The sequence below is a fragment of the Hemicordylus capensis genome, chromosome 2 (genome assembly GCF_027244095.1).
Source record: "Hemicordylus capensis ecotype Gifberg chromosome 2, rHemCap1.1.pri, whole genome shotgun sequence".
NCBI lineage: Eukaryota > Metazoa > Chordata > Lepidosauria > Squamata > Cordylidae > Hemicordylus > Hemicordylus capensis.
The window spans coordinates 141883892-141896413 of record NC_069658.1 but is presented as its reverse complement, the minus strand read 5'-3'; the positions used below and the strand labels follow the sequence as shown (position 1 = coordinate 141896413).

The following is a 12522-nucleotide window of genomic DNA, read 5'->3' as shown; positions in this document are numbered from 1 at the left end:
AGCACTTGCAAACAGCATGCTCATGGGTAGAGGACAAGGAGGAGAGGAAGCTGACAGAAAGACGAGAGACAGCGGCAAGCAAGTGGGTAGAGGTGGAGGGAGGCCGAAGGGGAGAGGCAGGGGGAGAGGGGCCCCAAGGGCAGAGGGGACTGTGTTCAAGGGGCACCTTTGAACACTGGTAGCTCCATCCCTGCTAGAGGTAGCTGCTTATACTAAGCCAAAGCTAGTAAACATTTGTCATAGATGGCACAGATTAAGCCCAAAATACATTGGAAAGTCCCATTGAAATGAATAGGAGCTGCCTGAAAGTTCAATGTGGTTCACATTCATTTCAGTGTGTCTGTACAGAAGCATTTTCCAGTGTCTGTGTACTGAGAGAAACAAATTAGTTGCCATTTGCTTTCATTATTGTATGCAAAATGTCTTTGTTTGCTTTGCTTTGTTTTCTTTGCACAGGTTATATTGACTGTTTCTCAGCTCATGTGGTGTCGTGATCTGACTCAGTGCTTGGAAGGAGACGATCATGATCATTTAGAAGCTTTGGCAGAATTTGAAAATGAAAACTTTGATGTAAGTGTTCAGACCTTTTGGGGGTTTAAGAAAATGATATAGATCTTCTATGCCATGCTTGCCAGCGTTTTTGAAAGCGTTTTTGTTCTGGAGGAAGCCTTTTCACTATAAGAGTTATAGTCCTCTTTTTCCAAAAAATACTCCTGGTCTTTTGTGTATCACATAGTAAATATGAGCACTTCCTAGAGTGCTTGCAGCCAGTTGCAGATCACACAGACTTAATTCATACAAGATGGAGGTACAGGTGGCCCTCGTTATCTGTGGTCCTGGCACCCACGGTTTCACGTATCCGTGTTCAGGCCATAGGCACACCCAGCCTCATTATCCGCTGATCTAAAAATAGTTGAAATTCACCTATTCACAGTTCTAGCTACAAATTTGCTTAACAGAGTCATTCGGGGGGGGGGGGGCTCTTAAAAATATCCTGTGATTTTTCATGGGAAAGTGGCAGAATTGGGGGGGGCAGCATTGCTGGACAGCTGGAGACATGGAGAACATGGTGCATTGCTTTATTGCTCTTATTTTTGCCTTTTAAAGAGGTTTTTTTTGGGGGGTGTTACCTTTTTTTTGACCTCCAGGAACCTAACCCCCCAATTCCTATTCACTCAAGGTCTTATTCACGGTTTCGTTTTTGTTCTAGATGAGAATGGAACCCCTGAAGATAACGCGGGCCACCTATACTAGTGGTCAGTAGGAGAGCTGGTCAAGGGGAGGGAGTCCAATCTGTTCTAGATAAGATTGCTCTTCCTTTGAAGGAGTAGCTGTACAGCTTGGGGGTACTCCTGGATCCAGCATTGCTCCTGGATTGCTAGGTGATTGCTGTGGCCAGGAGTGCCTTTGCACAAATTTGGTTAGTGTACCAGCTGCAACTATTCCTGAAATAGTAGGTCTGTTCACTGTTACCTTTGTCAGTCGTGCTTGGATTATTACAGTGTGCCTGTGTTGGGCTGCCTGTAAAACATACACAGGAACTTCATATGGTGCAGAATGTGGTAGCTAAATTATTAGAAGGGGCCATTTGCAATGCCCATGTCACACCAATCTTTAGGGAGTTGTGCTGGCCACTGATCTGTTTCTGGATGCAGTGCAAGGTGATGGTTATTACCTTTTAAATTTCTAAACTGTTTGAGCCAGAGATGCCTTTTTGGTTTGGTTTTGTGAGCTGCTCAGAAAATATTTGTTATGGAGCAGCTTTATAAATAAAGTTGTTAATAAGGACAATCTGCCAGTTGAACCTGCCTGTCCAACAAGATCTTCCAGGAGAGCTCTGCTCTGCCTGCAGAGGCACTTCTGCCATGCACATGGGACAAGGCCTGCTCTATGATTGCTCCCAGAAGAGACCTGTACATCTCTCTTCTGGCTTTTCACAGATGTTTTAAGATTGCCCTATTAATCCACACTTTAAGTCATTAGAAAATGCTATGATCACCAACTGGCATTTTATATTGGTTTTACTGGCTTCTGTTCTGTTTTAGTTTTTAATTTATGCATTGTTTTTATTATATTTTAATATTGCAATTTTTTAGATTTTGTGCATACCCAGGGTTTCTAGGATAAAATATATAATAACAACAACAACAAAAAGCAACTTTACTGGGAGCAGCCTATATTCTGCGACGATATCTATAATAATAACAGCAACAACACTGACAATAAAATTCAGCCATCCCAGGTCCTTGGGAAGCACTCGATATTTGGAAAAAACAAACCAGTCAATAACACCTGTTAATTTTACCTGACTGTGTAAAAATTTACCTGACTGTGTAAATAAATAAATAAATAAATAAATAAATAAATAAATAAATAAAATAATAATAATAATAATAATAATAATAATAATAATAATAATAATAATAATAATAATAAATAATAGTGAGTGTGATGTCATCATGACAATACATAGTTAGTCAGATTTGGCTGTGCCCTTATATTACTGAGAGCAAACAGAACCTGTTCACAGTGAGAGCCATACTTTTTCAGTAGGTGACCGATTTCATTTCTTTTTAAAACAATCCCTCAAAAAGGGCACATCACTTACAAAGCTGATTTAAAATATTCACACACACACACACAGGCTTATTAGTGGCGGATATGATCCTTTTCATTTCAAAACAGTACTCCGCTGAGAAAAGTAGCGAAATTGTTAACATTTTGTTTTATTCTCATTTTATAGAGATTAAATGCATTGGCTTCACTAGTCCGTGGGATTCTTCCTAAACTGCACAGAAATATCATAACAGCACTCATAACCATTGATGTGCATGCAAGAGACATTGTTACTGAACTTGTAGAACAAGAGGTACATTTAAATTTGTTTCAGTATTTGAAACATTTACAATTTTAAAAACTGCTTAAAATAAACATCTAATAAACATTCCCTATTGTTTGTAAAGGTTGATACTATTGACAATTTTGACTGGCAAAGACAACTGCGTTACTATTGGGACCTTGATTTGGATAACTGTGTGGCTAAAATGGCTTTATCCCAGTATACTTATGGTTATGAGTACTTGGGTGCATGTCCAAGATTAGTGATAACCCCACTCACGGTAAGACTTCGCTTTCATTTTCATGCATGTATGAGAGCTTAAGCTTTCTATAGAAAGTGATAAACAGAGTTCATCATCTTGACACAGTTTTGCTTTTTAAGAAGCATGTTACATTATCCTATGCACTCATGGGCAAGGAAAGTAGTGTAGGAATAATTCCTGCACTTTGAGTTTGCTCTGGAGGGACTGGAGACCTGAAGGTGGTACAATAGAGCTATCATTGCTCATGGTATGCACACTCATTTCCATTGCTTTACTATTGTTTATGTTCAGGCTTCTTTTGCAGGTTTTTAAAGCACTAGAAAATCTGTTTGACTAGAGATTATAGTGGAACAAAAGAAATAAATGAAAAATCACATGCAACAATAGCTCTTTCATGCCATCTTCAGCTCTCTGCAAATATGTATATCAATTTCTCCAATTTATATCTGAATAATGTGAATGCTGTTCTCCATGGAATTTGGAGTGATGAAACTGGAGGAATGACAGTGTTGGTGGAGGGTATCTCATGACAAACATGACTGAACACAGGACATTCCATTTTAAGGCCTATTCTGTGGTGTAATGGCAGTAAATAAATCTTACTTCACCACCACCACCACATCTGCTCAGTGACATCCAGCAGAGCTGGTGTGAATGGTGAAAGACTTCTTTCAACTGGATCTTCAAAGGGAGAGAAAAAGTCCTTAGAAGCTTTCATGACCAGTTTGCAACATGCTTTGAAGATGAAGTCTTCATAAGCACACAGAATCCATATTTTTGGTGGTTGTTCTAGGGGCTGCTATGGTTCCTTCTTGTCAGACATTGATGAAAACCTTTCAGTTTGTTCAGCCTGAGCATATGCGGTTACGTGGTCAACTACAGACTTACTTGATCCTTGTTCTTGGCTGATTAGAGCCAGGACTGGATATCTGAGTATTAGAACTAATAAATGCTTAATCAAGGTTAATTGGATCCTATTGGAATTAAATGAGGTAAGTAGTAGTATAAAAGACATTCTAGCTGTCAAAACCCATGTGCTTTGGTTTACAAACACACCCGCATGGCTTCTAGGGTGACGTCACTGGAAACAAGTGCTTGCTGACGTCACTGGGAGCTGTCAGAATCAGGCCTATGTCACTGGAAATGGTCAGAAACCAGGGCTGTAGCCTCACTCTGGAAGTTCTGTCCCCCAACCCACCACCACCTCAGACTGTGCCTGGGTATGCCCTGAAGGTGGGCTCTATAAACACTCTCTGCCATCCTGGCCCAATAGAAACAGGTTTCAGAGCCCAGAAAGGCCCAATGGCACAGGTGTGATAATGAAGCTGTGGCCATTTTGACTGAAACAGGATCAAGTGATCCCACATGCCCTGTGGCAGAGTATTTAGAAGATGCCATTTTACAATTCTCCAGAGACCATGGAAGTAAGGATGTGCACAAAGAGTCTTCGGCACCAGCAGGGGTAGTACTTTAAGGGCGGGAGAGGGTGTCAGCACGAAAGTGCCTGCAGAAACATGCTATAATCCTAATAATATAGGATTATAATATCCTCTCTAATAAAAGCCTTGGTGTCCATCCGTGGACACCAAGGCGTGTGTCCGTGCCTCCCTCGGCTGTTCTGGGCATGCGCGGAGCGCATGCCCAGAACTGACTGAGGGAGACACAACCGCCAGCACCCGGTGGCCATGTTGGGTGGCCAGAAGCGGCCGCCCCGAAGAAGCCGGGTAAGCGGCGGCGGGGGAAACTGGCCGAGGCGGCGGCAAAGCCACCACCTCGGCCAGAGGATGCGGCGCGGCCGAGGCGGTGGCGGAGCCATGGCTGAGGCCTGGCCGCACCGCCGAAGCCGGGTGGGGGAAAGAGGCGGCGGGGGAAGCAGGCCAAGGTGGCGGCGGAGCCACTGCCGAGGCCTGGCGGCGGCGCCGGAACCAGGCGGGGGGGGAACGTGGGGCCCTTGCCCGGCCGGGGAGACCGGCTGCGGCATGGAGGCTGCCAGCGGCGGCGACAGTTGGTGGTTGCGGGGCCGGACGCGGAGGCAAGTCGGGGGGGGGAGTTGCTAGCGCCCGTTATTTCAACAGGCCTGAAAACACTAGTAATATATAATATAGGCTTTTCCTCAAATAAGACATTAGGAACTTCTGATGAAGATGTATGTGAAACAGACTATCATAGGGAGTCTGTCAAGTTTTTTAAGTTTCAAGTCTTCATTCAAGCTTCAAGATTCCAGTGCAAAGTTTCCAGATTTTCCAAGGTCTGCGCAGAGGGGATTACCTCTTCATGTTGGAGGATGGACTTTCAGCAAACTGGAACCAGCAGCTTCATATCAGTTTGTTAATATTACCAGTGTTTGTACTATTGTTCTTTTGGGAGTGTTTTTTTGCCATTGGGAGTATGTAACAGTCTATATTGTTGTATTTTTTTGCTGCTGATATCTGGATGCCTTCAGTTTGAGATTATATGTAGTATTTCTTCACTTTCTTGGTGGATGCAAGCCAGCATAATTCTATAAGATCACACTACAGCACAATTGTACTATTAAAATGTTAGCATCTTCCTTACTGGTATTCAGTACCCATGCATAGATTCTTATCTGCACCTTGACTCTCATCAGGATCGTTGCTACCTCTGCCTTATGGGAGCATTGCAACTTGACCTAGGTGGAGCCCCAGCTGGACCTGCTGGTACTGGCAAAACAGAGACTACCAAAGACCTCGCAAAAGCACTTGCCATCCAATGTGTTGTGTTCAATTGTTCAGATGGCTTGGATTACAAGGTATGAAGCCCAAGTATGTGTATGTAATGCGTGCATGTGAACAATTACTATTATGTAGCATTTTGTTTTCATGGTTCTGAATAGGGACTTGCAATGTATGGTTTCTGAAAACCATGATTAAATCAGAAACAAGCAGGTACTTTTTCACACAATGCATAATTTGTCATTGGATGTCATTCTCAGAGACAGTATGTGGGGCAGTGGGTTTGTGAAAAAGCAAACCAGAAGAGAAATTGTGTTCAGAAAAGTAGTAGGCAAATTTAAGGCACATGTGGCTTTCAGTGACCATTGGCAAGATAGTAAGTACTAGTCATAGCTCTGTAATCCATATGAGTATTCATTGTAGTCTAGATAGTCAGTACTACTCATTTTCATGGTGTTCCCCATCTCTCAGAGCTAGGGAACTGAGAGTGAGTGATGATTGTCATTTGGGCTTTTGGAGTAATTCTTTGTTAGCTTCCTGTGTAGAACTGGACATATAATTTGTTGTTCTGTTTGTTTGCTGCAGTCTTATGATGGTTGCAGAAGGGAAGAATGCTTGTGGTTGCTAAGGGGTGTGGTTGTAGACATGGTTGCTCTTGGTCTAAGGAAAGAGGCTTTGCCTAAGAAGAGTTGGAAGTTGGAAGCTGGCTAATGAAAAGGTTAGAAGTAACTAAAGTAGAGCAATTAAGAGATTAGGTGAAAGGAAAGTGAGAAAAAGGGAGAGCTGAAATTGAAATAAGGGGAAAAGGAAGAAAAGCTGGGAGAGGATTCTTTGTGACAGCTTTAGTAGATGCTTCCAAAGAGAGCTTAGCAGCTTCTGTATATTGCCTGAGCATGTCACCAGAGAAAAAGCAACAGTAACTGAAGAACTTCCAGGTCTAATAATCTCTATGAATGAAGGGCCTGGTTGAAAACAAGACTTCCAACATAGGCAAGGATTGGTGCATTAAACTAAGCCAGAAGGAAAGTATGGCTGAATTCGGACATAACACGAAACCAGAATTAAACAAGGCAGAGGTTGGAACTCCATTATGTCCAGATTTGTGCAAAAGCGGTTTCAAGCCCAAATCAGCCTGTGGTTTGCCTCGCCCATCTCCAGTTTGAATCTTCAGTTTGTAGTAAGGTTCTTGGCCAATACTTGAGGTTTGGCCACTGAAGTGTTATTTCCAAACGCGGATGTTGCCATAACTGTGGTTCCAAGTGTTTTTTTGAAACTGCAATCATAGAGATGGCAGCATAGACCTGCCCAGGATCCTGCCCACTCCATGCCTGTGGTGCTTCTCATTGGCTACCTCTCTCAGCACCAGGCCTGCCCCTCCTGTCTCCAATGCAGCAATGCAGTTTCCCAGCAACAGGGATCCTGCCACATCACATCCCAAGCTTGTAAGCCTGTCAAGTGGCAAAGTCATACAGGGGCATTCCCTCTCCCGAATCTGTCCCTTGCTCTCCCTCTCCTGGCAAGCAGAAGGGAAAGGGGATGGATGGGATGACAGGATGGGAAGTAAGTGCTTTGCTCCACAAGAGTAAAGCAACAATGATGTATGTTCACAAGCACAAACACTCCAGGTGGCAACACAAGCAGGGCACCCTATTACAGTCCTGGGATAGGAACATTTGCTGGGTGAGGGGGGAGGTGTTCCTGGGGTTGGGTTTAAAAGGAAGCTCCAACCTTGGATTCTTGGACAGCCAATTTCTATTCCCCCCCTCCCCACCCCACACACACAAAGTTGGGGAAGGGGCCCCAGCCCCTTCCCCTTTGGGAACGCTGGTGCTCGCTAGCCTTACTCATGAGAAGGGCTGGCAGCAGAATCAGCAGTGCTTTAGTAGTGATTCGACATGTGTGGTAATGATGGATGCTGATCCCGAGTGGACCACTCACTCATGAGAGTGTAAGGCCATGAAGACAACCCCTCACAAATTGAGAAGAACCATCTGTGGGGACCAGGGTATCGTGCAGAATCTCTAACAATGTGTGATGACTAAACAACTCCATATCCCATGTACAGCTCTCTCACAAGAGACACTGGAAATCAGGGCTCCCCTCTCCCGCAATTTCCCATGGTGGCAGATCTGCATATGGCGCAATGACAGCCTGCACCCAGGAATTTTGAAAGGGAGTAAAGATTTGTGCCTGCACCAGTTATTCTCCCTGTCTGCACACATGGCTAGGCTCTGACACATGGAGTGTCACAATCTCCTTTGGGTCCATGCAAGGCTTTCCAGGGGAGAAGGGGAATTGCAGTGCAAAAGTTCTATCTTTTACCAGAGAGCGTAGGGCCCCCTTTGCTGGGTTTGCTCAACTCATGAGCCTGCCGTCTGACAGAAGACCTAGGGTGCTTGTCCCAGTGGTCTTCCCCAGTCCACTGGCCCTCTCATGAGAGTGCTAGTCCGCAGGCAGCAAGCTGTCAATAGAGCAGAAGTGTTGTTTGGTCTGCATGAACTGCTTTGCTGGCCTTTGAAAGAACATCCTAGGTCATAGCAGGGCAGACCCCCCCCAGGATCCTTTGCCCTCCCTCATATACATATCCCCTCCTAGGAAGTCATCATGTTCCCTTCCCTTTCTTTCCCTAAGTAATAGGGAAATAGTGCCCCCATGACACCCCCCCCCCAATCATGCTTGTGTGAGACAGTTTTGTTGCAGGACTCTTAGGAGGCGGGAGGTGAAATAGCTATCAGAAGCAATGCTGGCATGGCATTTAAATACCCTTTCCATGCTGAGGGTGGGTGGATTGTTCTGAAAAGGCACGATGGTGCTCGGCAAGTCCCATTCATCACATCAGCAGAGTGGCCAATTGCAGCCGCTCTGCTGATGTGCTGATGCTTTGCCTACAGTCTGGCTATGGAGATTGTCGGGATACGGCCTCTGCAGCCAAGAGCAGGGGCCACTCTGGCCTGCAATCGGAGGCTGCCGAACATGATTCATGGTTTGAAATTGAAAGTGTGGGTTTGTCAACTTCATGTTTCACATTATGTGTAAATTTGTCCTATCTGTGGATCTGGATAGTGATCCGGATAGTGATCCATTGCATTCATAAAGAATGGGTTCTGCGCCTGCGCAGACCTCGCGGGACCTCGCGGATCGATTGACTAGCTGCTCGCGACGCCTCCAACTGCCCTGCACGTGATCGTGCTCATATTAAACTAGGCAGTTGGGGCGTGTCTTCCTCAGTTTCTGTAGACCGCCAGTTATCGTTGTTCACACTGACGATCCTTTCCAGTTCCACAATCCTATTGTCTTGATGACGTGGGGAGGCTGGGTGGGTATTATGAATACAACGGATCACCTCCAGATCATCTGTTACAGGTGAGCAACCTGTTTATCTGGATAGTGATCCGTTGCATTCATAAAGAATGGGTAATTAGCCAGCTCCCCGCCCATGGAGGTGGGATATCAAGGCAGTACTCTCTTTAAGACACTCCGGCCAAACTCAGCATCTCTCGACTGTCGAATGTCCAGAACATAATGCGTCACAAATGGATGTCCTGACGACCACGTGGCCACCCTACGGATCTCTGGCATCGGTACTCCAGCCATATTTGCGGCCGACGCAGCATAAGCTCTTGTTGAGTGGGCTTTAATTGAACTCGGTGGTGTCACCCCTTGAGCACTTTACGCCAGCCTTATAGCTTGTACAATCCATTGAGAAAGCCGCTGCTGCGTCACCGACGAGCCTCTTGCTTTCCCATGATAAAGCACAAACAATTTGTTAGTTTTCCGCATGGATCCAGTAGCCCTCATATAGTGTAATAGAGCCCTTCGTACATCTAGAGCATGCATCCTTACTTCCAATTGCGTTTGCGGGCCCTGGAAGAATGCTGGCAGCACAATATCCTCATTTATATGAAAATCTGTGACTGTTTTGGGCCTGAACCTAGGATCCAGGCGAAGCACTACCTTCTGTGGATAAAACTGGGTGTAGGGACGGTCAGCCCGCATCGCAGCCAACTCGCTCACCCTTCGTGCTGACGTCACAGCCACCAAGAACACTGTCTTCAATGTCAGTATTCTCAACGCTGCAGCCCCGAGGGGCTCAAACGGCGCTTCAGTTAATGCATTTAGAACTAACGTCAAATCCCATTGCTGTACTGGACGCCTAACTGGTGGGTATAGGTTATTCACTCCCTTAAGGAATTTCTTACTATCGGGATGCGAGAACACAGTAGTTCCATCCCAACCTCTATGTTCTGCCGATATAGCTGCCAGATGCACACGGAGAGACGAGTTAGCCAACCCCGTCATCTTCAAGGTCGTCATATACAGCAGTATCTGCTTAATTGTCGCACTCCTAGGGAAGATGCCCTTCCTCCTGGCATAGATACGGAATCTAAGCCATTTACTTGTGTAATTGCGCCTGGTCGAAAGCTTCCTACTATTAAGCAGGATTCGTTTCATCAACCTATGCGCCACGCCGTCAGCCTCAGCGTGTGCAGTTGAGGGTGTAATACCATCCCCCATTCCCGGCTCAACAAGTCTGGGTAATCTGGAAACTTATGGTACTGGCCTCGAGATAGTTTCAGGAGGAGCGCAGACCATGGCTGTCTGGGCCACCATGGCGCCACCAGAATCCCCCGTGTCCCATCTCGGAGCATCTGTGACAACACTCTGGAGATCAGCGGTTGAGGGGGGAAGAGATAATATGGACCTCCCGTCCAGAGATGCTGGAATGCATCTCCCAGTGAGTCCTTGCCAAGCCCTGCACGAGAGCAATAGCTCCGACACCTTTTGCTCACAGCAGTGGCAAACAAATTATTTCTGGTTTGCCCCACTTCTTGAACACCGGTTGAAGGTAGCACTCGTTCAGCTCCCACTCGTGTTGCTGGTTCAGCTGAAAATATCTGCTCAGCCTGTCTGCCTGGACATTGTCCTCCTCTTTGATATGCAATGCCATGGGGAATATGGAGTGCGCAATACACCATGCCCAGAGGCGCTGGCTGAGACGACACAGGGACCGGGACAGCGTCCCCCCTTGTTTGTTCAGGTACGCTATGGCGGTTGTATTGTCGAGGTTCACCTGCACAATCTCCCCTTGCAACTGGGGACTGAAAGCCCTCAGTGCCAAAAACACCGCCAGAAGTTCCAGATAATTTATGTGTTTCAGTCTCTGTTCTGGAGGCCACTGGCCCTGGACCTGACAACTTCCACAATGGGCCCCCCAACCCCACAGGGAGGCATCCGTTGTCACCCAATAGGACGGAGTCCTGGGCAGGAACATCACTCCTGACAGAAGATTGTTGCGCTGGACCCACCATCGCAGTGATTCCAATGCATAGTCCGGGATGAGCAACAACTTTTTCTGGTTGTCCACATTTGGGTGGAAATTGCGCAGGTACCACAACTGAAGGACACGCATGTTCAGACGGGTGAAATTTACAGTAGAATTGCAGGACGCCATTAGTCCGAGGAGTCTCTGAATGGTCTCCGCAGGCTGACGCGGTGATTTTTCGAACAGAAGTATCAGGTCCCTGATCTGCAGGTATCTCGACTCTGGCAGATAAGCTTTTTTGTCTGCAAAATTTAGTACTGAGCCTATGAAGTCCACTTGCCTTTGCGGGTCCAATTTGGACTTCTTCCAATTCACATTGATTCCCAACGTGTGAAGCAGCTGCGAAAGTAACCCTTCTCTGTCTCTGCTCACCACCAGCCAGTCTTCTAAATACGGGTATATTACCACACCCCTTGTTCTTAAGAATGCCACAACAGCCGCCATCACTTTTGTAAATACACGCGGGGCAGTTGAGAGCCCGAATGGCAAAGCCGTGTACTGGTACGCTATATCGCCCACTGTGAAGCGAAGGTACTTGTGGTGTCTGTCGTGGATCCCCACATGAAAATAGGCGTCTTTCAGATCCAGGGTGATCGCCCATTCCTCTTCCATTAAGAGGTGGAGAATCCCCTGCAAAGTGATCATCCTGAACTTCCTTGTTTCCACATAACAGTTCAGCTCTCTTAAATCCATTATCGTTCTTACTCCACCATCCTTTTTGGGAATTTGAAAGTACTTGGAGTAAAAACCCCTCAGTCTGTCCATCCACGGCACCTGCACTATAGCCTGTTTCTCCAGCAACACCTTCACTTTCTCCTGAAGCACCTGAGTTGACTTGGTGAACCTCACACCCTGAAAGGATGGCAAAGCTTTGAACTCTATCACGTAGCCATAGTTTATAATATTCAGTACCCACTGATCTGATGTTATGTTGTGCCACACGTTGGCATGGCGTGCCAATTTGATGGATACATTGGCTAACACGAGACTGGTGTTGGGAGCCTCGGGTACTGATCTTGGTGCCGCTAAGTGCGTCTGCGGTGGATGGACTTGCACTTCAAAGAGACTGTTTTGATTGGTCCTTAGCAGTCCTCTGGCCCTTGGACTTCTGGTAATAGGGCCTGTTCTTCTGAAAGGGTCTGTTCTGTCTCTTGTAGTCTCTCCTGTCCTGTCTAACCAGATACCTAGACTGCTGTCTCCCATAGGATCGACTACGTGACTGCTGACTAGTTGAAGATGTTGATGCCATGAACGTTTTAGCTGTGAACTTCATCTTCTTCCACGATTCCATCGGGTCATCCGTTGACTCTGCAAATAGCCCTTTCCCATCAAAGGGAGGACGAGGGAGGACATCGAGGAGGACATCGAGGACGATGAGCCCCTGGTGGCGCAGTGGTAAAACTGC

General features: G+C 46.2%; 1 protein-coding gene across 8 annotated transcripts in view; it reads left to right on the top strand.

Moving 5' to 3' along the window:
* The window catches only part of DNAH6 (dynein axonemal heavy chain 6), a 353767-nt gene that overhangs the window by 117321 nt on the left and 223924 nt on the right, over nt 1-12522 (top strand). For all 8 annotated transcript variants that reach the window (XR_008315406.1, XR_008315407.1, XM_053291993.1 and 5 more), the window contains 4 exons: nt 457-570; nt 2744-2869; nt 2964-3119; nt 5710-5871. Coding sequence is in view for 6 of the 8 variants with exons in the window: in XM_053291993.1 (XP_053147968.1) it covers nt 457-570; nt 2744-2869; nt 2964-3119; nt 5710-5871 (558 nt within the window). In the remaining 2 variants the exon portion in view is untranslated. The remainder of the gene's footprint in view (nt 1-456; nt 571-2743; nt 2870-2963; nt 3120-5709; nt 5872-12522) is intronic.